General features: G+C 46.9%; 1 protein-coding gene across 2 annotated transcripts in view; it reads left to right on the top strand.

Moving 5' to 3' along the window:
- The first annotated feature begins 355 nt into the window (after positions 1-355).
- P2RX2 (purinergic receptor P2X 2) overlaps positions 356-24529 on the top strand; it is a 126322-nt gene continuing 102148 nt past the window's right edge. For both annotated transcript variants that reach the window (XM_069214651.1, XM_069214650.1), the window contains exon 1: positions 356-646. In XM_069214651.1, coding sequence (XP_069070752.1) covers positions 375-646 — 272 coding nt within the window. In that variant the 5' untranslated portion in view covers positions 356-374. The remainder of the gene's footprint in view (positions 647-24529) is intronic.

The following is a 24529-nucleotide window of genomic DNA, read 5'->3' as shown; positions in this document are numbered from 1 at the left end:
AGTTGTCATTTTGCCGCCAGTCCAGTACCTGCCCTATTTATATACAGGCAAAAACGCATACTTGGGCAGGAGAGACGTATTCTCGCTCAGAGCTATTGACAGGCCAAACTACACATTATGCCAGTCTAGGAATGTGTGCCCTAATTACAGGCCCATCCAAGACTTTACCTGTTGTCGTGCATCCCTCGTTAATGCAGAGCGCTATTAACAAAATGTTTTATAGACTAGTGGGTGTACTTCCACCAGTGGCCTCTAGAGGGCTCCCTAGCATCAGCTGTGAGCTGCCGCTTCACCCGCCCTTGGCCGGGAGCTCCTTGACTGTTAGGCAGTCCGGGGAGGTGTGAGCCCACAGCGGTGCTGAGGGAAGGAGACAGATGATGCTCAGCTCGGCTCCGGGGCGGGTCAGCCTGGAGACACAGGGCGTGAAGCGGCTGCTGAAGCTGTTGTGGGACAGTGAGGCGGACCGGGAGGGTCACCCAGGGATACCAGCAATGGGCCCCCAGTTGTCAGCCTTGCGCATCCGTTGTCTGGAATGTTTCTGGCAGTTCTGGGACTATGAAACCCCGAAGATGATTGTGGTGAAGAACCGGAATCTGGGGACCATCTACAGGCTCGTTCAGCTCCTCATCCTCCTCTACTTTGTCTGGTAGGTCCGGGCACTGGGGGGGCGCCCGGCGGTCTGCAGCGAGGTGAAACTAAAGCAGGGGAGGTACGAAAAGGCAAGCCAAGAAAGAGAGAGAGGTGAGAGAGAAAAAAGAAAGACGAGGAAAAGGGACAAGCGAGTGCGGAAGAGAGGCGAGGGCAAGAGACGCCAAGAGAGTGCACGGCAGGAGAAAGAAAGGCAGATTCATGAGGAAGAGAGTGGAAGAAGACAGTTAAAGGAAGGTAGCAATAAAGACGGGTTAGGCAGACAGGAAAGAACGCGATAGAAGACAAAGAAAGAGAGAACATGGTAGGAAGATAGAGTAAAGTGTAGAAGAGAAGTGAGAAATGAGAATGGGGGAGAGTAGAAGCGCGAGAAGACAGGAGAGATAAAAACCGGGTAATAAGAAAGAAGAACAAGGAGAGACCAGGAAGAGTCAGGCTAACAAAACAAAAGAGGAAAGTAAAAAAAAGAGAGGGAGAAAGAGAAAAGAAGAGGAAGGAAAAACAGAGTTCGAGGGAATGAAAGAAATGAAAAAGAACGAAAACATGGAAGAAATAAAAAAACAAACGAGAAAGAACGAAACAAACAAAGGCTACTAAGAAAGATTAGAGTAAGGAGAGCTAGAGGAGAGCAGAATGGCTGAGAGAAGACAAGAGGGAGAAAATAAAGCGAAAAAGGAGAGCGAGGTGGATACCAGGGAAGACCTTAAGTTAGTGAGCGCTGAGCTCACTCAGTGCATCCCATTACAAATATGCAGCCAATGGCGGGAGGGAGTTTGCCTTGTCGACGAGCGAGATTAGGCAGAAAGGCGGTTGGAGACGGTTTGGGAATGGTGTGTCAATTGAGGAAGGGATGTTTGGGGGCATAATTTGAAAGGTACGCCACTTTCTTGGCAACATGAATGTCGGGGAGGTGGTTAGTTTTCATTTTAACCTTTTATTTCATTATACATCCTTATATTTTTGAAGCACAGGAAGAGATGCAACTTTATTCACGCGAGTTTGGACAGTGCTTAATTTGTAAAAAAAGAATGAGTGCGGTGTCCCAAAGCTCCTACGAAAAGTCCGCATGCGGCGCTATTGCATGTCGGCGCTCCGAATACCAAGGTTGCTCTCTTTAAATCCACCTCAAGCCTCGCAAATCCTCTACTTGATTCCCCGGCACCTTTAAATCAACCCTTCAGGTTCCTGCTTCCTTCCTTTGTGAAAGGTTTTCAGCCCTCCCCTTCCTTCCTTCTTACCCTCTGTGTGTTGTCCCTCTCTTGTTCTCCCAAAGTGTCTGATAGGAAAAATATGTGCCGGTCCCCTAAAAAAGAGTGTCGGTGGCCCCCACTGGCTCAAATTAAGCTCTGGGTTTGGGTGACGTGCCCATACATTGGGACCCTTTGTTTCCATGTTTAATAATTCAGTAGCTCATCCGGTCAGGGTTTTACTTCACATTGTGGTAATTAAAACTGGAGACTGCCAGTACCAGGTTGCGACGAGCGAAAAGAGTACAACTAGCAAGGAAAGCGCTTCTGAGAAACCCTGAGAAACCTTAAGGCTCCAAAAGCTAGATTACAAGCCACGTCTGCAGGTTCCAGGGTCCCAATAAACACTTCCGAATATTGTACTGGGGGGCGCTCCTCGAGTCGGAGGCAGGGCGCCTTGTCCCGCTTGTCGTAGACATAGCCCCCGCCTGACACTCGGATAAACTTGGCAGCTGGGGAGGATGAACAGATAGATATGCGGAGGGTTGGAAGACTAGTCCTGCTTCCCCATCTAAAATTGTACATTTATTAGAATAGAGGTGTATTTTTCCCCGCTCATCAAAACCTCGGAAGTGCCGCAGAGCAGAGGGCAGTGGGGTTTCACCTACCATCAGCAAGGTGTTCCTGCGTGGTCATCACCTCTTGTGTGTATGGTGGGTGCAATATCAACCCTTTTAATGCTCACGAGGAGCCCTGGAGAGGAGGCGGGGGAGAGGCGAGGGAGGGCGAGAAGAGGAGGGGAGGGGAGTAAAATAGGTGGGAAGAGTGAGGGAAGATGAAAGAAAGAGAAGAATTGACAGGAGAGGAGGTTAAAGATGTGAAAAAAGAAAAGGAGACATACATGGAAGAAGGTAATGACGTATACAAAAGGGGTATAAAAAGAGAGAAGGGAAAGCATCAGGGTAGATTGGGGATATGCAGGGAGGAGAGAAAGAAGGCTGAGTTAAAAAGAGAGGTGAGAATAAAGGAACAAAGCGACGGGAAGAAAGGGAGTCCTCCTTCCCTCACAGTAATCATGATGACACAAAATACTCTGAAGAATCCCAAATATTGAAGTTATATTGTACTGTGTATGTTCTATATTTCTACATCTGAAGACAGTTTTTGTGTATGTTTGATGACATAGACGGGACAATAGAAAACCTAAAAGAAATACATGATAAATCAAGAAAGGAAGAAAAATAAGCCAGGATTTTTAAAACCGTACAGGAAGAACAAGTGGAGAAATTTAAAAAAACGGAAGAGAGTGAGGGAGAGCAGAAGAAGGAGAGACAAGCAGAAGAGACGACGAAAGCATGACAAAAGAGGAAGAAATAAGAAAGGACGAAAGGAAATTAAGGCAAGGATGAAAGAAGAGAGTGGGAAATAAAGAAAAAAAAGATTACGATATGAGGAGCAAGATAGAAACAGAAGAGGAGAGGACAGAAGCAAGAAAGAGATGATAGGGAGAAAGAGATAACGAATGGTGTAGCAGAACAAATAGAAAAGGAACTTAAGAAAGGACTATAAACAATGAGAGAAAAGAGACGGAAAAGTATAATAATAACAGGTTATACACCTCACAGGTAATAATACATGTTATCATTGCTCTAGGAAAGGTACTCTTTTTATTAACTTTACAAGGATGAAAAATCTCAGGGGTCGTGCAAGTTTTCGAGCCTCAGACCTCGAAGGTGAACGTGCGGCGGTGGTTCCTAATGTGCGGCAGTGGTGGGCCAGGCACAGACACGCACACTCTCTTCCGCAGGCAGTGCTTTTAATTGGCCGGTACTATCCGGTACGCGGCTCCGGCACTTTTTTATTTTTAGAGGGAGAGTACCTGCACTTCTCAAGAAAAACACAATACTTTTAAATGGAGAATACCCACACTTCTCAGAAATAAGCAGGTACTCTGGTACAGAGTACCTGCACTTCTATTTTTCCATTTCTAGCACTGTGGATGCACACATACTCACACCTACCCACATGCACACTCACAACCATTCACAAGTGTGCACACATACACCCACCACTCACAAGCACATACACACGCACACATTGCCAGCACACATAAACATACATTAATGCAAACACACTGCATTCAACATTTATTAACGACTTACATGCCACAGGGGTGACATCAGGTGGGGGGAGGGAGAAGTAGACGCATCAGTTTCTTGGAGGCTTCGGGTAAGGAAGGGGTAGATGGAAGATTTTGTCACTTCTTCTCATTGGTTGACTTTGTCATGGGTCAGCCAATGACAGGAGGGCGTTCCTTACCTCATCATAAAGTGGGTTGGGGGTCAGTGAGAGTTGCTAACCCCTCCTCACTTTGTGATGAGTGTCACTGATGGACAGTCAGCCCTGGGTGTTCTGGGGCTTAAACGTGAAGCATCCAGGTCCAGGTTTATCAGTGATGCTTCCCCTCGTCATAAAGGGGAGGCTCACAGAAGACGTTGATTGGATGAGGTCACACCCTCCGGGATGTGAAATATTCAGTCTGGCAAAGATCAGCTCAGACAGCCAGCACCTGTGCATTTAGTGCATGTACAGACCCTGGCTGGCAGACCCAAACACGAGGACTAAAGGTCAGCCTGAGAGACACTCTTCATGCATTGGAAAAAAGGTGGAGGGGCCGGGCTTTGCCACCCTTTACATCCAGCCCCGGTTGTGAACATGGATCTCTCATGCAGGCATTTTCCTTACTAAGTATCCTTAAAGCAGTCACAGCACTAGGAAAATAATAAGATAGGACATGGGGACGTAGAGAAGATATGGATAAAGAGAGTGGATATGGATGGGGAATAGAGTGGAGAGAAGATTGGCAGGATGCAATGAGATATAGAGGAAAGAGAGAAGAGAGTGAAAGATGGATATACTTAAGAGTAAAAGGTGAGAAGGGAGAGCCTAGATAGAGAGGGAGGGGCATTATAGAGAGAGAGCACCTCCAAAACATAAATAAAAAATGCAGTCAATTTAGTAAGGGCACATTCAACCATTGAGGCCTAGATCCAAAGAAAACATTTAACGGATTTATTTAAAAAATTCATTAAATGCACTTTAGAGTTAATATAAACTGATTACCATGAATGCTTTCTACATATAATGCTTTACAGAGTAGTGCAAATCAAAAAAATATTCCCAAGTCATTAGCAAAATCAATTTGAAAAACTGACAGCATCCCTCTCAGCATTGAAAAATTCAGGAAAGTCTTCTGGCTTACCCGCAAAATGAAGGGATTATATACATTATTTTTTACGCATTAAATTATTAGAACTGCAAAAATCACTCTGGTATGATCCAAAGAGTTACATTCTCAGCAAAACGTCATATCATCTTAGCACCTAAACATTATCCCATTATATGAATATTAATTCTGCCCACTCTCTACTGATGTCAACTGGAGATGGCAGGAAAAACTAGTTACATGAACAAAAGCCAAACATATGAATAGAGAACAGTGAACACCAAAAGGTCCTTGAAACCTTTCCTTATTTGTGACCAAGTTGAAAGATTTCATCCAGAACACCAAGAAGAACGTCAGTGAAAATAAACAAACATGACTCTGCTTGACTATGTGCTGCAGAAATAATGAACAGTAGAATGTGCAAGGGGAAACATCCTTTTTGAAAAAGATGGCGACAGGACCTAAAATGAGGCCTAGTTAACAAGAGTAGGAAAACACACTTTTATAAGTCATAGAAAGTTCATTTCAAAGGCAATAGCACTATATCAGTGTATACATGTAAAATCTAGTGTAAAACTACATTCTTCACGTTGTTCATGATTAGGGGTGGGCCGTGAGCTCCGCTCCACTGGTGGAGCTAATGGAGTTTTTCGCACGCTGTGCTCTGCCGAAGCGCGAAGTTAGACAAAAAAACTCAGCTAGCCCTCCAGCGGAGCTCACCGGAGAGCCTACCTGGCTTTGTTCTCTGCCAGTCAGCATCAAGCTGCTGCTGCAAGCTGCTGCTGAGGGCTGCACTGGCACAAACTCCAGTTCCAGGCCTCTATCCTTTTTACTGCCCTCAGCAGCCAGGCAGCGGGGGCAGAAGGAGGCAGATGGGGACCCTGGACACAGCAGCATTCCACCCTCGTTGCGGTATCTCTATGTGCCCAGGGGCACTGGGCCAGTACATTGTTTAGATATGAGGGGGGTGTGCTTGGAAAAAACTCAAAGAAGGAAACTTGTGGTCAGAGCTCCACGGAAAAGAACCTGTCTCCCCAGAGTCCCTAAACTTTCTCAGGGACTCTGGGGAGGTAGATTCTTTGCCGTGGAGCTCTGATTGAAAGTTTTCTTTTTTCCAAGCAAAGACCCCCTGCAACATATGCAATAATGTCCAGGCACTGGGACTGGACATTAGTCCCAGGGGCACTGGGCCTTGACATTAGTTGCATATGTGACAAGGCGGGGGCCTGTGCTTGAAAAAAGGAGACGTGCAGTCAGAGCTCCATGGAATAGAACCTGTCTCCCCAGAGTCCCGGGAGTTAAATGTGGAGGCCAACAGGGAGAACTGGAGACCAGGTGAGCAAGGTGCAGTTGGTGAAGGGAAGTGTGCACGTACTTACTTGAACCCGATCTTGGAAGCGCTAAGAAGGGGTCAGGCCGCCCGACCCAGCTTAGCGTTTCCGTGATCGGGTCAGGCTGCCAGACCCGCTTAGCGCTTCCGAGGTCGGGTGCATATTTGGCGAGCCAGGCGGCACTACACCACACACGGAACCTGCAGCATTTCACAGAGTTTTTTACCACCATGTGCTCCGCACAGCCCTATTCATGATGCACACAAATATAAATGCACAAAAATGGTAACAAAGGGACAGCTTGAGGGAGCAGAGACAGGGACCATCGGGTGAGAGAATGCATGATAAGAAGGACACAGATGAGAAAACAGAGGAGAAAGAGACGAGAGGAGAAGGAAAATAAACTTAAGATAGATATTAGGCCAAGAGAGACGGAAGGAGAGGAATTGATAAGGAGGCAGGAGAGTTGGAGAGAGGGAAGGACAAGGAAATAACAAGCTGGGGTGAAGAGAATGTCAAGAGAGATTCAAAGAATAAAAAAACAACAGGAATAGTAGAGAGGTGATAGATTAGTATAAAGTCAGACTGAGACGGAGGATGTGGAGAAGGGGTAAGAGACTGTCCTTTTGCCCCTGCTCCCCATCACTTTGAGAGATCTGCTGGTGGGGTATGATTCCCTCCTCATTTGCTCCTTTTTCCTCTGCCAAGGGATCATAAAGTGCAAGGGGTGCCAGTGAGCGATAAGAGGGAGAGCGAAAGAAGAAAGCAGGGGTTAAGGATAGAGAAGGGAGGGAGATTAACAAAGACACGCGAAGGGGAGAAAGATAAAGAGACAGGAGAGAAGACCAAGAGGGGTAAAGGAAGATGTACATTGCAGGTACTCTTATTTTCTGAGGTCGTCCAGTTGCTATCCTGACACATACCACCACTCTCTTGCCCCAAAAAATACAAACAATAAGTTAATTGATCCTAAATATTAGAGATTGATACATATGTTGGTTCGAGCCTGTAAAGACGGCTACACACCTCAAAGCAGATACAAAACAATTCATAGGTCGCTGTGGGCGTTGTTCCCAGAAACTGTTCAATGTAAATACCACTTCTGCTTTCCTGGATTATCCTTTCAGACCTCTGGCATTGCTCTGTGACTCTCAGAGGTGGCAAAACTGGCAATACTAAATGTAAACTGTGCTTTTATAAGCACGATTTGTTTTCTGCAGCTTCCATTGGGACATCGGAGCTTTCATTACCCGTTTAGTTATATAAAATAAAAAAAATAAGCATTTAAGCACCTCACAGAGGGGGAAGTTAGATACACATGGTTGAGAGAGCACAGCTCTGCGCAAAGAGGAATAAGAAATGTGCTTGACTCTTGTGCAAAAGAAAAAAACGTTAATCCCTAAAAGTCAGCAGTGGAAGGACACAAATAAAGGGATAATGCACCAGGGGAGGGGCAGACATAGTATGACAAGGCAACCATCGAATAAGAAGCATGCAAACGGGAGTGACAGCAAAGAAAACCAATGGTATGCAATGAACAGGCTCCAAGCCCCTGTATGTAATTGGTAAGGCCACTATATGTCTCGCCACAGACAGCACACGTGCTGCTGCACAGTAGGCTCAACATAAAAATTAAATAAAAAAAGAACACATTTTAAAGCCAGTTGTTGTCATGGTTCATTATTGCTAAAACATGAAAAATTGAGTTTGAATATAACCTTCACCTTTCTGGTCCAGTTGAGTGATAGTGTGCAATTGATCGTAAATCAAAATGCATTAATGATAAGGAATGGTTCAGGTTCAGTCATATTAAAACTAGTTCATATTTAATATGTGGTCCATGAATAAACACTGGTGCACATAGCCAGTACAGTTTTTTAATTTTTATTTCATCTTCCGGTGATTTTAAATAATTTTTTCTTTGAGGTATACAATAGGGGAACAAATAAGTAATTACATTTTGTAGTATAAATATTTTTGTTGCTAATGTTCTAGGTTTTGTTGCTCTGCTTCCTACTCCTCAAACAAACATATATATTTTGTATGTAATAAAAAGAGAAGTTATCCCATGGCATATCCTATTAACACACGGGTTGAAACACAAGTGGTACGTTGTGGTGTTATATTAATTGTGCACTTATTATGAAGTTGTTAAATTAATCAATTATAATTATTCTGATGTCATCAGGGTCATGGTCATGAGGCATCACTTCTTAGGAGGATTGGGGTGTCAAAGGTCACATGATGTCACTTCCTATGATTACGTTGAGGTCAAAGTGTGTGTGATGTCACTTATATTATGCCTGGTATTCTAAGAAATCGACATCCATGGTTTGGGGTTTCTCCACTCAAATAAGTTTTGTTGGAAACAGTGCCAGATGATGAATTTTCAAGCACATTGGCTATGCTATTCACATTGGAAAAACACAGCTGCACCCCCAGCTGGCTCACGGTGTGCCCTTGGAACAGAGACTATCGTGGGAGAGTCTTGATGCTGGCCAGGGTGTGCACTATTGTCTACCATGCGTGCAACAGATTGCTGAGTAGGTATTTGGCGAGCGAGCTTGCAAGTCTGATGAAAGATGGTTCCTCCCTTGTGTTTTTCTTTAAATGTGTATTCAATCCAGACCACCAGACAAGTATATGTCTTTCTTTAATACAAAAGGTTATTTAGATTTTTCTTTTGTATTATTAGTAAGACTCGGGGGACAAATTAAATTGTCTCTTGGTAAGGTAACTCCTAAAATACCCAAAACACTCTTAAAATATGAGAAAAAGCTGTAGAGGTGAAAGAGTAAGTTCAAAAGGATTGCAAGCCTCAAAGAATACAATTACTTATCAAATATTTTTAGACTTTTGCTTGTAGCCAGCAAAGAGTTCGATCGTTGATTGCACGTGTTACTTTGTATGTTCTATGACAGCAAATGCCTCATCACCCGTCCTCATGTGCTTAGTTCTTGGTTTGCATAAAAGACCAGGGCGACTTGATCGAAAGTTTCCATTTGGCGCGGACCTGCCAATTCTTCTCTGAATGCACGTAACTACCAAGCAAGCATCTCTGAATGTGATGTTCTCGCTGACCAGTAACCAAAGTAGCGATCTTAGCTCAACTGAAGTATCGTCGTGGGTATTTCAGCCTTTGGAAATTCAGTCAAGAGGCATTGGCATAATCTAACCTGGAATTAATTAATACACGAGTTATAATTTCCTGATGCTTCCTTCAGTGCTTAATTTGTATATTCATTGATTTGTGTGTTTTCCCTTTCACGCTCCTGTCCAAAGTTTGACTTGGGAGAACAAGTGCAAACTCAAATATGCAAAATATACAGCTACAGTAATTACCCAAATATGGGTGGTGTGAGGAAGACAGAGAAAAACACATAAACAGGAAGAAGAAGGAAAGGAAATACTAAAAAAGAGGCACAGAAAGAGAAACCATAGACCTGAAAGAGTAAGATAAAGGAGTAGGGGTGTCTGGTGGTAGATTAAATAGTCCGGTCGTTAATTCAATGCTACACACAGCCTTGGTATTAAGCGCACCAATTTTTAATAGCACAGCTGGAGCAGAGCTTAGGGCACCAGCACTCATTCTTTTACAAATTAAGCACTGGGTGGACCGCCATAAATATGTGCTGGTGCAAAAAATAATTTGTGCCAGAGTTTGCTGAGCACTGTTTCTTTTGGGTTATGCAGTGACACCTCTCATCCAAGATGGTGCCACTGAGCATCATGTCATGCAGTGTGGCATGCTCTTATAGGCTCTTAGAAACTGGTTTCCCATCATCCACCGTGACACGAAGTGCCTTATTGAAGGTGAGCATAAAGCATTTAACATCATTGCCCTGGGGCCATTGTGGTGTTATTTTCCTTTGCCGAACTCTGAGGTGTTCCAGAAACTCTTCAGTTCTGCTCCCTGAAAAGATAGGCCATTGTCAGTTTGTATTTCTTCTGGGATACCAAAGAGGGCAAATACCTTCTCCAGCAGAGGATGAATCTTTTACAATGGCATGGACTATGTAAACTCTACCACTGGGTATTTAGAGGACTTGTCAATCACCACCTTTGTGAAGCGCCTTTCCAGGAAGCTGCCAAAATTGAGGCTGAGTCTTAACAATGGCGTTTTAAAGCATTCCTCTGTGGTTACTGGGACCTGAGCCTCAGCTCCGCTGGTCAGTTGCCATGCTGCGCTGCCTCTCACCAGGTCTTCAACTGCCCCTTCTAGCCCCTGGAACCATACTTTACTCCGTACGTGGGCTTTGGTCTTCGCTGCTCCCTGATGTCCAGCATGGGCTAGCTCATTTACTCTCTTACACCTCGTCAAGGGCACCACAATGTAGTGACCTTGTAGCAATACCCCATCTGGAGTTCACTTCTAACCCTTCATAGCTGAGACAGTCTTTCCTTGTCAGGGTCTGTCGACTAGTTGGAATCTTTTAAGAATGTCTCCTCTTCCTGGAGGGTAGTAGCGTCCTTCTGTAGTGCATCGTCTTTGAGTGTGGCTTGACTGATCAGTAGATGGTCAGAGCCTTCGTTCATGTAGGCTTGTTCAATAGCTGTTTGAAACCATCAGTTGCCGATCCTACCTCACCTAAGCCATCTCCCGTGGTATCTGGGTGCTGAGACCGAAAGTCGGCTGGGTTCTTTGTGCATGGTTTTTACACCACTGTGAACTGATATTGCTGCAGTTGCACCACACTCCATTCAATGCAAGGCGAAGGATAAGGGTCGGCCCCGCCAAACAAAGAGACCAGGGGCTCATAATTGGTGACAACCTTGAAGGCATGGTAGCACAGTTAAAGATTAAAGTGATGACATCCCTACTTAATTGCTAGGGCCTTCCTTTCAATTTGCATGTACAGGGTCTCTGTAGCTGTGAGTATGCAACTGGCAAAAGCAATGGGGTCCCACTAGCCTGGACGAGGTGTGGGTTTTCTAGAGCAAAATAGGCCATTGTGGCACCCTCAAGAAAAGCCTGCTTTATGCTCTCAAACACTTTGGCTTTCTTAGGCCCCTGGTCCACTTCACATTAGTCCTTGTCAGGGAGATCAGTGGCCCTGCCCTTGCGGCCAGGTGAGGCATAAAGTAGCCACAGTATGTAGCCATCCCTAGGAAGCTGAGTATCTTAGTGGGATTGCGAGGGGAAGGTGCTTGTTGGATGGCTTGCGACTTTCTGGGGTCCACCATGAGCCCATCCTTGACATATAGCCTAATAATTCAATCCGCAATTTGAAGAAAGAGTACTTTTTGTGGTGGAGCATGAGGTCATAGTCACGGAGATGCTGCCTCAAGGGTTGCTGAGTACACAAGGATGTCATCATTGATGTTCATGATGCTTTGCGGGTTCATGGATGGCGTTCTAAAACACTTCGGCAGCCGTTGATACTCCAAAGTTTAGCCGCTTGTAGCATCACAGGCTGAGGTGCATGGAAAAAGTTGTAATATAACAGCTCTCTTACTCTAGCAACAGGTGATGATAACCTGCATTAAGATCTAGATTGGAGAACCATCTTGCACCATTTAGGTCAAAGAGTATGTTGACCCGGGTATGGATGGTGTGTCTATGCACAGCCAAATGGTTTCTGGCTGCTTGGGCTTTTCTTGAGTGACTATCGGGGATACCTAGGGGGTTGGCTCTGAGACCATTTTAATGACATCAAGTTGTTCAATCTTTTCTAGATCTTAATCCACCAGTGACAGTGGGTGGAAGGGATTTCTACGGTTTTTGAGGGCCATGGGTTTTAACCGACTTGTCTATATGAAGTTTCACTGGTGGTCCCTTGAGGCAATGTAGTCCTTGTAAAAATGTTCCAAAATGTGCCAAAATGTGGTCCACCAGAGAGGCCTGGATGGCTTCTGCAAAGAACACCATCAAAATTCCTCAGCCATGTGGCAACCCAAAAGTGTTTTGGATCCTTCTTTAGCAATGGTTTCTGGCTGCCGTAGGAGTTTATATGTGTCCTGGTCTGGGTTAGCATTGGCTGTGGCTTTAACTTTTTTTTTTTTAAATCTGTATATTAAAGTTTTCAATTATTTTCCAGCGAACACATTATTTTGTCTAGTTGTTTTACAGGTTACATCACCTGGAAGTTACAATTCTTCTGTTGTTCAGGTTAAAATTTTATACATTTGGTGTTTCCTATAATTTGCATCGCTCATCGTAGTTTAGTAAAGAAAAAGTAGGAAATTGTTATAAAGATGGAGGAAATTAGGGGGGAGATTTCTGAAAGGGGTAACAAAGGGGGAGTGTTGTGGTAGGGGGAAATGCTCTGCGAAGACTTTTGAATACACGTTTCTGTCTGCTTGGGCTTTTCTTGAGTGACTATCGGGGATACCTAGGGGGTGGGCTCTGAGACCATTTTAATGACATCAAGTTGTTCAATCTTTTCTAGATCTTAATCCACCAGTGACAGTGGGTGGAAGGGATTTCTACGGTTTTTGAGGGTCATGGGTTTTTACCGACTTGTCTATATGAAGTTTCACTGGTGGTCCCTTGAGGCAATGTAGTCCTTGTAAAAATGTTCCAAAATGTGCCAAAATGTGGTCCACCCGAGAGGCCTGGATGGCTTCTGCAAAGAACACCATAAAAATTCCTCAGCCATGTGGCAACCCAAAAGTGTTTTGGATCCTTCTTTAGCAATGGTTTCTGGCTGCCGTAGGAGAATATATGTGTCCTGGTCTGGGTTAGCATTGGCTGTGGCTTTAATTTTTTTTTTTTTTTTTTAAATCTGTTTATTAAAGTTTTCAATTATTTTCCAGCGAACACATTTTTTTGTCTAGTTGTTTTACAGATTACATCACCTGGAAGTTACAATTCTTCTGTTGTTCAGGTTAACATTTTATACATTTGGTGTTTCCTATAATTTGCATCGCTCATCGTAGTTTAGTAAAGAAAAAGTAGGAAATTGTTATAAAGATGGAGGAAATTAGGGGGGAGATTTCTGAAATGGGTACAAAAGGGGGAGTGTTGTGGTAGGGGGAAATGCTCTGCGAAGACTTTTGAATACACGTTTTTTTTTTTTAGGATTAGGGAAGTAAGTGGGTACGCGGGGGCGTTAGTGATGGGGGGGGAGGCACGTGTACCAATCCTGGAGGGGTGTGTGAAAAGAGAGGGGTTTCCCAGACGAGGTGTCTTATATCTGTAGCTTTTTACATGAGTATTATGTCGACAGTCTAAGGTGGTCGAGTGTCGTCTTTTTCTTGTATCTGGTCTAGGAAAGTGTCCCATGTGTCTGCATTCTTGACCTCGATTTCAAAGTCGCGATGTGTATGTAGCACTTGTATCTCTGCTTTGACCCAGTGAATCAGGTCTTTGGTCCATTTACTTGTCTCTGGAGCACCAGGAGACTTCCATTGTGTTGCGATGAGTCGCTTAAGTGTGATAAACGCTAAATCTGCACATCTATGTTTTGTTTGTCTTTATTGCGCCTATGGCGTATTCCTAATATGCAGGATTCGGATGTGGAGATCAGAGGCAAACCCGACCACGTGGCAATCTGTTGCGTAGCATCGTGCCATACACGGAGTAGAGGGGGGAAATTCCAAATCATGTGGCAAAAGTCTGCCTCCGAGTTTCCACATCTTGGGCATTCAGGTGTAGTTTGTGGAAACATGTGTTTTATGCGAGTCGGAGTTAAATATGTCTGGTGTAAATAGTTAAGATGGGTGTATCTGAAGCGGGCTTTACGTGATATTTCACGAGTGGTTGAAAGGGCCATGGACCATTCGTCCGCTGTAAGGGGTGTTTGTAGAGACCTGTCCCATCTGGACTTAGCTTGCATTTGAGTTTCTTCTGGGTAGGCCTGTAGCGTGTGATATATCCAGGAGATGTTTGTTAGTGTGCCGGCGCCTATCAATAATTCATGTAGATTAGATGATGTTGGTGGCTCTGAATCGCCGCTGCCCCACGATTTTCGTATTAGGTGTTTAAGTGCTCGTGTATAATGAATCCGCCCGGTCCTAACGAGTATGCTTCTGCTAACTCCATGTAGGAGGTAAAATGGTCGTCCACGAACAGGTCGCCGACCAGTTGTATGCCCTTTGCGGTCCATGGGATGGGGCTTAATCTGCCTTGTAATTTATCTATCCCTGGTATGGCTAATAACGGGATCTTGGGTGAATATAATAGTGTGTGGGCGCCTCTTGTGACATAGCGATTCCATATTCAATCAGCCACTGTTATCAGGACATTGTTGTGGGATAAAGGGGGTTCACGGCCTACAAGCCAACCCAACACGTCAGTGCGTCCCAGGTGCGACCTCACTCGGCAACCCTCTGGGTTTCAGGGGTCTTGTAACCAGACCATGATCCAGTGCAGCTGTGCTGCTGCATAATAGAGTTCGAATTGTGGTGCAAACATACCCCCTTTTTCTACTGGCAGGCAGATCTTAGTCATGGCTACTCTCCTGCGTCCGTTGGCCCATATCAATTCAATCAGTAACTTGGTTAATTGTGCAAAGAATGTTTTTGGCAGTATAAGTGGCAGTGCAGCGAAGTAGTACAGTAATCGGGGGAGTACGATCATTTTAATCAATGCCACTCTGCCCATGGGTGAGAGGGGCAAGGAGCACCAAAAGGGTATAGACCCTTTTATTGATATGATTGCTCTGTCTAAGTTGCCTTCCTTTAGATCAGAGGCACTGTGGTATATTTGGACACGCAGATATTTGAAAGTCGTGTGTTCCCATTTTAAGTCTTTGTCGGCTACGGTGTTATCGTGTGGTTCTGGAAGTGGCTGCATAGGGAATATACATGATTTAGCCCAGTTAACTCGTAGGCCAGACAGGGTCCCATAGTGATTAAGCAGTTGTAGTATATGCGGTAGAGATTCAGGGGGTGATTCTAACTTCCGCCGCCCGCCGAAGTTTCCCCACCAAAATACCGCTCCGCGGTCGAAAGACCGCTGAGGGTATTTTGGGATTTGCCCTGGGCTGGCGGGCGGCCGCCAAAAGGCCGCCCGCCAGCCCAGGGCAAATCAGCCTTCCCACGAGGACGCCGGCTCAGAATTGAGCCGGCGTAGTGGGAAGGTGCGACGGGTGCAGTGGCACCCGTCGCGTATTTCAGTGTCTGCATAGCAGACACTGAAATACTTTGTGGGGCCCTCTTACGGGGGCCCCGCGGCACCCCCTACCGCCATCCTGTTCCTGGCGGGAGTCCCGCCAGGAACAGGATGGCGGTAGGGGGTGTCAGAATCCCCATGGCGGCGGAGCGCGCTCCGCCGCCATGGAGGATTCTGCAGGGCAGCGGGAAACCGGCGGGAGACCGCCGGTTTCCCGAATCTGACCGCGGCTGAACCGCCGCGGTCAGAATGCCCTGCGGGGCACCGCCGGTCTGTCGACCCTGGCCCCGGCGGTCTCTGACCGCCGGGGTCAGAATGACCCCCACAGTGTTATTGCGTAAGTATATTAATGCGTCGTCTGCGTATAAGGAGACGATGCGAAATTCCTCTCCGTCTGGGATACCCCATCTCGCTGCCTCCTTGTGTAATCTTGCTGCTAGAGGGTCTATTGCTAATGCGAACAAAAGTGGTGACAATGGGCAGCCCTGACGTGTGCCTCTGTCTACGTCAAATTTCTCCGAGATGATGGCATCAGTTTTGACCCTTGCTTTGGGACTGGTATATAATATGGATATCCAGCGCATGAACCCAGCACCGAATCCCATTTTTTGTAAGGTTGCCATCAAGAAGGGCCAGCCCAGCGTCTCAAAGGCCTTCTCAATGTCTAGTGACACTGCCACGCGGAAGTGATCTGCTTCAGGGGTCTTGGCCATTATACGTAGTAAGTTCCTAATATTAATAAAAGTATTGTGCCCAGGTATAAAGCTGGATTGATCTGGGTGTATCAGGGGGGTCATCAATGATAGGAGACGGTTTGCTAGTACTTTACCTAGTATTTTTTAGTCTGAGTTTAATAGTGATAGGGGTCGGTAGGAGCGAACATCCAAAGGATCTGGGCCTTTTTTATATAGGACGACGATTGTCGCTTCCCGTTGTGATTCTGTAAGCTGCCCAATTTCGTATGTTTCTTGTAGCATTGTTTGGAATGGTGAGATTATTTGTGACGTGAAAGTCTGGTATTATTCAATGGGTGGTCCGTCTGTCCCTGGAGTTGTATTGTGGGCTAGTTGCTGTATTGCCTGTTGGATCTCCTCCTTTTCTATGGGCTTATCTAGCTCTGTAATTTGTGCTGCATGTAGCTGCTTTAGTGGGGTGTTGCTGAGGATCTCTAACAATTGTGATGGGTGGGGGGGGTTTGGCTCTGTATAGTGTGCTGTAGTACTGTTTGAAGGCATCATTAATCTCTAGTTGCGTGTTTACTATCATGCCCGTGTCTAGTCTAATGGCGTTTATAGGGGAGGTTCTCTGTGTACCCCTTGCTAGCCATGCCAGCATTCTACTAGAACGGTCGCCTTCAGCGTGCAAGCGCGCTGTGTAGTGTCTATAGTCGAATTTTCACAGACAGGACTCAGTTGCGCTCCATTGTTTTTTGAGATTAGTTAATTCGTCCCTGTTACACTTGCCCGAAGCCAGATCGCGTTCCTTATCCCGTATTACCCCTTCTATGTTGTGTAGCTCTGTGGTTGACTCACAACGAACCCCTCCTGTCATTGTCATACACATGCCCCTCATGACTACCTTGTGTCCATCCTATTCCGTTGCGCGTGATATCGTCGACTTTGTGTTTATTATGAAGTAGGATTTTATTTCTTCCGCTAGTTTGTCTCGGAAGGGGGGATCGCGTAGTAGAGTGGGTTGTAGGCACCACGTGGAGATGCGCATAGGCTGCGTACCCCAGTGTTGCGATTAAGGTGTTGTGGTCCGATAGGGTTTTTGCCATGTATGATGCGCTGTGTATCATATGTTTTAACCTGGTTGAGCATAGCAGCAAGTCTATTCTCGTGTGGTGCTGGTGTACCGGAGAGTAAAAGGAGTATTCTTTATCTGTGGGGTGTAGACAATGCCACACGTCTTTTAGTTCCCTTTCCAGTTTCCAGGAACCCAGCGCTCGAGACAGATTCCTGCTCTGGGCGCCCTTTAGTGGGGGGTGGGATCTGTCCATTGACACATCTATCATGCTGTTGAAATCTCCCCCCCAAATAGTAGGTATGGACAGGTCGTGCGGGATTTGTGTAGTTGTAGCCCGAAAGAACTCTCCTTGTCCCGTGTTTGGTGCGTATATCCCTATTATTGTTAGCTGTCTACCATCTAAATCTCCGGCCAGGCAGACGTATCTGCCGTTGCTGTCTGTGTGAACTTCTTGGGCTGCATAAGGAACACCAGGGGCAATCCAAATTAATACACCATTCGCATATGTTTATGTTTTAGTTCCATATACCGTGCCCAGCCAGTTTTTGCCGATTTCATTCAGTTCGTGTGCTGTTGCTTGTGTCTCTTGCAGTATAGCGATATGTATTTTATGGCGTTTAAGGTAGGCATGTATTCTGCGTCTTTTAAATATATTGGCTAGGCCCCTAACATTCCAGGTTATTATGTTATATGACGTCATATTGTTTGAGAGTCATGGTGTAGCATGTTGCCCGCCCCAGGAATAGTCTCAGCCCGCCCTTGAGTCCACACTGCCCGCCCCGAGCACCCACGTCCCACCCACGTATATAAGTGTTGAGCATGTTGGGGAAATGGGGAAAGAAGAAGAAAAGACACAATTTATATTTATTAATCTAACTGTGGACTGCCAGGCACAACTGGTGCAACTGCAAACATTAGTTTCTTTTAGGTCCATTCGGTAACCCAACAGGGTTAGGGGGGTGTTGGTGTATAGTCCAAGATAGCTTCTGCGTTGTGGCCCATACGGATATTGCCATTTCCCGGCTCAGTCTCTATGTTGCGCCTTTTGGGGGCTTTACTCACGTGTTGCAGTAGGATGTATATTAGTGCGTCTGTTGTTTGTGTACCTTAGGAGATTATGGACGAGTTTGACGTATCGCCATTGATTCTTGAGGAAACTGGTCTTGTGTAACCCTTGTTTTATCTTAGTGCAGACACTTGGATTTGTTTGGTTGTAGTTCACGCATGTTATCTTAGAGGTCGTCTGCTGAACGTGGGGTGAATGCAGGGCCAGAGGTCAACGGTGATGATAATGGACCACGGTGACTGCCCGCCGAGTCAGAGCCCAAATCATTGGTGTCTTGATTGGGTCGTGGGCTTATGCACGAGAATCTGTTCACTATTTTTAAGACTTGAGCTTGTTCAACTGCTGCTTGTGACTTGGTTGGGGATGATTCAGTTCTGGGTTTTTGCCTTTTTTTCGGCGTGGTTGTCAGGACAACCACTCTTTTTGTTCTTGAGGTTTTGTTATAGGGTCTGCGAGTCCCTTCGCGTGAATCCAAGTCCATGCATCTTCCGAGGTTGGAAATATGTGAGATCTATCGCCATCCACAACTCGTAGTCCATCCGGGTACATTAGGGAGTATGAGTAGTTTTTATCGCGCAGTACTTGTTTTGCTGAGTGGAAAGTGGCACGCTTATGCTGTATGTCGGCTGTGTAGTCTGGGTATGCCGTGATTTTTGCTTTTTCAATGTCTATTGGGCCTGACGTGCGGAAGCCCTTTAGTACCTGATTTCTGTCCCGGTAATTTAAAAATCTCGCAATTAGTGGGCGTGGTGGGGCTCCCGGGTGTGGAGGGCCCCCTGGTACTCGATGTGCGCGTTCCACCACCAGGAATGGTGGAGTGTCTTGTGTTAATATGGTTTCTTTAAGGCAACTTTCTAGGAATGATTCCGCACTTGGCAGTTCGATCTTCTCGGGGAACCCCAGGAATCTCACATTATTGCGGCGAGAACGGCCTTCTGCTTCGTCTGCGAGCTTGTGCAGCCATTGTATCTCGGACTCCTGGTGTTGGAGACGGAGTTTCATTTCTTCGATGTCTGGTTGCGCCGTTTCGAGAGTTGTTTCGGTTGTAGTGACCCTGTCTGCTAGTTTCCGATGCTCCATTCGAAGGATGTTACCTTCTGCCACCACTGTGTCTATTTTGCCCCCTAGTGATGTTCTAGTGTCGAGTACAGCTTGCAGCACTTTCTCAATTTGTGTGGAGTGGGCGGCCAATGTTTCAGACACTTTGCGTAATGCGTTTGAGCTAAGTTCTGTATCTGTTTCTAATAATGGGGTTGTGGGTCTGGGTTCAAGTTGGCTCTTTGGGGGTTTCGGTTTCACCGTGTTTGTATCTGCTTTGGACACGTTATGCATTAATTATGAACTGAAATTTGTACCTGGTTTAGTATTTTGTGTGCCCCACAGCAAAAACGCGGAGCGACGAGTAATCATTCGTAGTTGCTCTGGGTATGTGTGCTCTCTTGTGCTTTAGTCTTTACCCGAATGTCTTCAGAAAGCTCTCCGGGGGAACGTCTGCACGGGAACCCCAGTCGCCCGCCTCAACGTGTGCCGAAAGAGCTCCTCAGCGGCACCACCACGCAAGAACAGGTTGGCTCTTTGGGGGTTTCAGCTTCACCGTGTTTGTATCTGCTTTGGAGACGCTGTGCATTAATTGTGGATTTAAATTTGTACCTAGTTCAGTATTTTGTGCGCCTCACCAATCAAATGCGGAACGACGAGTGATCAATCGTGATTGCTCTGGATATGTGTGCTCACATATGCTTTAGTCTTTGCTCGAATGTCTTCAGTAAGCTCTCCGGGGGAGGGCCCACCCGAGGCTCCCAGTCGCCCGCCGCAGCGCATGCCGAGAGAGCCCCTCTGCGGCACCACCACGCCAAATCAGGTCCGGCTTCTGTCTCTTCTCGGGCCTCTGCCCCGTGTCCTCCGTGAGCTTTACTCCGGTGCCCCCGGGTCGGGCCCCCGCCCGCGGCTCCACGCGTCACGACTTGTGCTCCTCCGACTCACACCCTGCGGGCAGGCGTACCACATCTCACGGCCCGCTCGGGTCGCGCTGGGCAGCTTATAAGTTCTTTTGTTTGTTTTTTTGTTTTGTTTTGTTTTTTCTTTATATATATATATATATATATATATATATATATATATATATATATATATATATATATTTTCCCTTCCCCCCGCGCCCTAACCTTGTGTCTTGATCCTGGAAGTGCCCGCCATCGTTTTTGCGCAGTTTAGGGCCCCTCAGTACCTCTGGCTTCAGCCGGTCTCCAGTTTGCTTCCGTCGTTATTTGTACCGCTGGGCCGATCCCGGCTCAATGCTCGAGTTGTCCACTCGTCCTCAGGTCGTAGGTTGCTCTTCTTTTAGGCCCGACGGCCCGTCCCGGTACCTCCAGGGTGACGGCGGCATCAATCCAAAGTGGGAGTCGGTCACCCGCGTCGTCTCCCCGGCACAGACATCTTCCGTTCTCAGTCGCGCTGGCTCCGGCTCTGGCAGCCGGGTAGTATTAGGCCTCAGCCGGGCTCGGCAAAGGGCGGCGCTCCGTGGCCAACGCGGATCCACTCCGGGTCGCACTCAAGTCGCCGCGCGTCGCCGCCGGAGGCTCCCTGGAGCGCCGAAGTTCCCAGCGCCACCGACACTGCTTGGTTGCGTCAGGGAGTCCGGGATTCAGGCGTTTACAGGATCTTTGTAGTGGGCCGTGAGCGGAGCTCTCAGCCGAGCGACTTCTCACGTCGCCATCTTGGACACGCCCCCGGCTGTGGCTTAAACTTGTACTGTGTGTGGCTTATGACATTCACAGATGCTCCCATATCAATCAGTGCTTTCATTTTAGTCCCTGTTATCATCACCTCACAAGTTGGCTGTGGTCTCCTCCCTTGATGTGAACAAGACCAGGAACACATGCTTGCCTTCCCAAAGGTCTTCCTTATGGTCAGCAGGTGTCCACACAGACCAACCCCTTTGACAATGCTGGTCTGTGTCTTCCATTGTGTGGTTTCAAACCACTCTCAGAAATGGCATTTAGCCTCTTGTACCTCAACCCTACTCTCCACTGTGAAAGACCTGTGAAAAGTGGTTGGGTTTCCCACAACTCGAGCACATTTTGCCCTATGCATGCAGGACAGCTCTCAAGCAGGTGTTTTTGCAACAGGCAGTGGCGTATCAGGCAGCTGCACCTGCATGTCTTGTCATTGGCCGGGTCCAGATTACACTGAGCGCTTCTGTCTTGATGGTGGTTGGTTTGTGGTTTAAGAGGCTATGATGCGGCCTGGCTGACTGGTGGAGAGGACACTCTCCATCTATGCTCCTCGGAAGGTGAACAGATCATGTGAGCGTGCCAGGATAAGGATGTCATTGAGGCTTACACCTGGTTGTCGCAAAGTGAGGACTCTCAGCATCACAGTTCAGTATCCTTGGATGAGTTTGGCTTGAAATTCTTTAGGCTGATCATCTTCGCTGCATATGCTCACCAGTTCACACACGTGGGACAAAAGCACATATGAACACCCTTTCTCACTATCGCAATGCCAGAGTTTCAAGTGATACACATCCATGATGAGTTGAGGGGACGAAATGGGCATTGAGTGCCCTGACCACTGCATCATAATCATTATCAGCACCAGTGCCTGGAAGGTTTTCTAAGAGCATGTTTATTTCATACCTGTGACGTGGAGCAGCAGGGACCTCTTAAAAGTGCTATTGGTCTCCAGCATCACCCTAAAATTGCTACTTAGGTAACCCTTGCATGTCTTCCAGCGTGAGGTGGCAGTGAATGGATGTGCTAGTTTGCTAAAAGGCTGCAACACTATCAGCAGAATGTGCACTTGTGCTAATCCTGTAGGCCGAGGGCATGCCGCCGGGGCATTAGCACCATATTGGGTGGCACTGGCATCGTATTCTATGGGTAGGTATTGAGCTGCTCAACTCTAATTTTGGTGCAGCGGCACTGGCAGTGGGGTCACACCCATGGTGTCCTTTGTGGATGGATGGAAGCTATCATCAAGTTGGGGTTGTATGATGGAACCACGCATGCAGCAACCATGCATGCCTGAACAACGCGGTCGGAACAACGACTGCATTGTTTCCATGCATGCCTTTACAACGATTTTTCATTGTAAAGGCATGCCTAATAAAGGCATGTGTGGAAACAGCATGCGTGGTTGTCGCATGCCACCTCCACCCTAAAAACAGAAGTCCCCCGACCCCCCCACCCTTAAAAACTACCCGATAACCCCCATCCACCCTGAGCCCTAAAAGCGGCCCCCACCCCCAAAAATAAAAACAACCCAACCCCTCAACGCAGCCCCTAAAAACAGAAGTACCCCAAACCCCACCTTTAAAAACTACCCGATACCCCCTACCACCCTGAGCCCCAAAACTGACCCCCCACTCCCCAAAAATAAAACTACCCAACCCCTAAAAACAAAACTACCCCGACCCTCCACCCTGTCCCTAAAAACCCAACCCCCCACTCGCCCTAAACACAAATTACCTTGACCTCGACCCCTAAAAACCTGCCCCCTCCCTTAATACAAAATTACCCCAACCCCCACCCCTAATAACCTGCCCCCCACCAGCCCTAAATACAAAATTACCCCAACCCCTCACCTGCCCCTAAAAATCCGACCCCCCCACCCGCCCTAAATACAAAATTACCCGACCCCCACTCCTAAAAAACCCACCCCAACCCACCCTAAAACATAATTACCCAAACCCCCCAAATACAAAACTACCCTGACCTCCGCCCCTGAAAACCCAACCCCCCCATCCAACCTAAATACAAAATTACTCGACCCCCCTAAATACAAAATTACCCCGACCCCCCACTCCGCCTCTAAAAACAAAATAACCCCGACCGCCCACCCCGCCATAAAAACCATAGTACCGACCCCCTCACCCCGCCACTTAAAAAAATAAACTAACCTAACCACCTCAACCCCTTCACCTCCCACCCCACCCCTAGAAAGTACCCCAACCCAGCCCCAGTCCCACTTACCTGACCGCGTCCTCTCCCGATGGATCTTCCTTTTTCCCTGCCTTAACCACACATGTGCATTGTTCAGGCAAGCGTCGTTCCACTTGCGTGAACAACACAGGCGTGGTTCTGGACGCGTTGTTCCGGATCTTTCCCTCAAGTTGGAAGTGAGTGATGGGCCCTCGACTTGGTCTTGGGGCACCACATGCCTGCGTTAGAGGTGCTAGGGCCCTAGGCCAGGTTCTAACTCCAGCTGTTCTCCTTTTCCCCTTTGTGTTTTCCCTTCTTGTTTTTTTTTTGCTCTCACACAACCATCACTTCACTTGGCTGGCGGTGAACTGCAGGGGTTCCGGCAAGGCACCACCTGCAAAAGTTCACGGCAGGTTGGCTATGCCGGCAAGGTGCCACCTGGCCTGTGATAGGGCCTTGCCTTAGGGATTTAGGAATTGGCCACCAGTAGCTGATGACAGCATGCACTGGACGGCTGCGTGATGTCACTCTTCTCTCCCTCTCTGTAGCACTTTATATCAATGGAGCAGTTGCGGCAGAGTTTGGTGAAGGACGATTCCGGCAGCCCACAAGGCTGCCAGTGGTGAAGCCAGGGAGCAGAGCGGAAAACCCCCTTGTTCTCGGTGTTGTGTGCTGCACTCAGCTTTTAGACTGGAAGGCCGGGGCCCGAGGTAGCAAAGCAACAGGATACACAGTCTACAAGGACACTATACTTTGCTATCTGGGACAGGCCATGAGCAGTCCCAGTCCCCTTGACTTACACCCCACAGCCGTGCCTGGTGTAGTGTTGTGTGTGACAACATTGCCGGGCAGCCGTCATCTCAAGATGCTTGATGGCCCACTACATCTGGCACAAATAAAGCACTGTTTGAGACCAAAAGCATGTGGGTCTTCTACTGCTTTCAAGAAGTGTATTCTGTGAACGTGCATAATTTAAACACAAATGTAACTGTCCTATCACCTGAAACGCAGGGAAGTGTGTACATTTGGAAATAAATGAATGCTGACACCCCATTGACTCATATAGAGGATTTCAGAGAGATCCATTAACTCTCTGCTGAGGATGTTGTTAAGCAGGCATGCTGACACATGATATCTGTTTCCTTGGTAAGTTTGATCTAAGACCATCTAAGACTCTGAAGACTCTTAGTCTTAGAAAGTCATGCTTATAATGTCGTTTATTTGTCTGCAAGACCCAGGTTTCTCAAATACAACAGCAAGAGGTGTAGAAAATAATAACTGTGCTTATGGGTTTAATCTATAGTGGCTGCAAATACAGACCTTAGTGTTGGAGGAACCTCCCACT

The sequence above is a fragment of the Pleurodeles waltl genome, chromosome 11 (assembly GCF_031143425.1).
Source record: "Pleurodeles waltl isolate 20211129_DDA chromosome 11, aPleWal1.hap1.20221129, whole genome shotgun sequence".
Taxonomy (NCBI): domain Eukaryota; kingdom Metazoa; phylum Chordata; class Amphibia; order Caudata; family Salamandridae; genus Pleurodeles; species Pleurodeles waltl.
The sequence above is the reverse complement of the archived record's forward strand: the minus strand, read 5'-3'. Positions and strand labels throughout refer to the sequence as shown.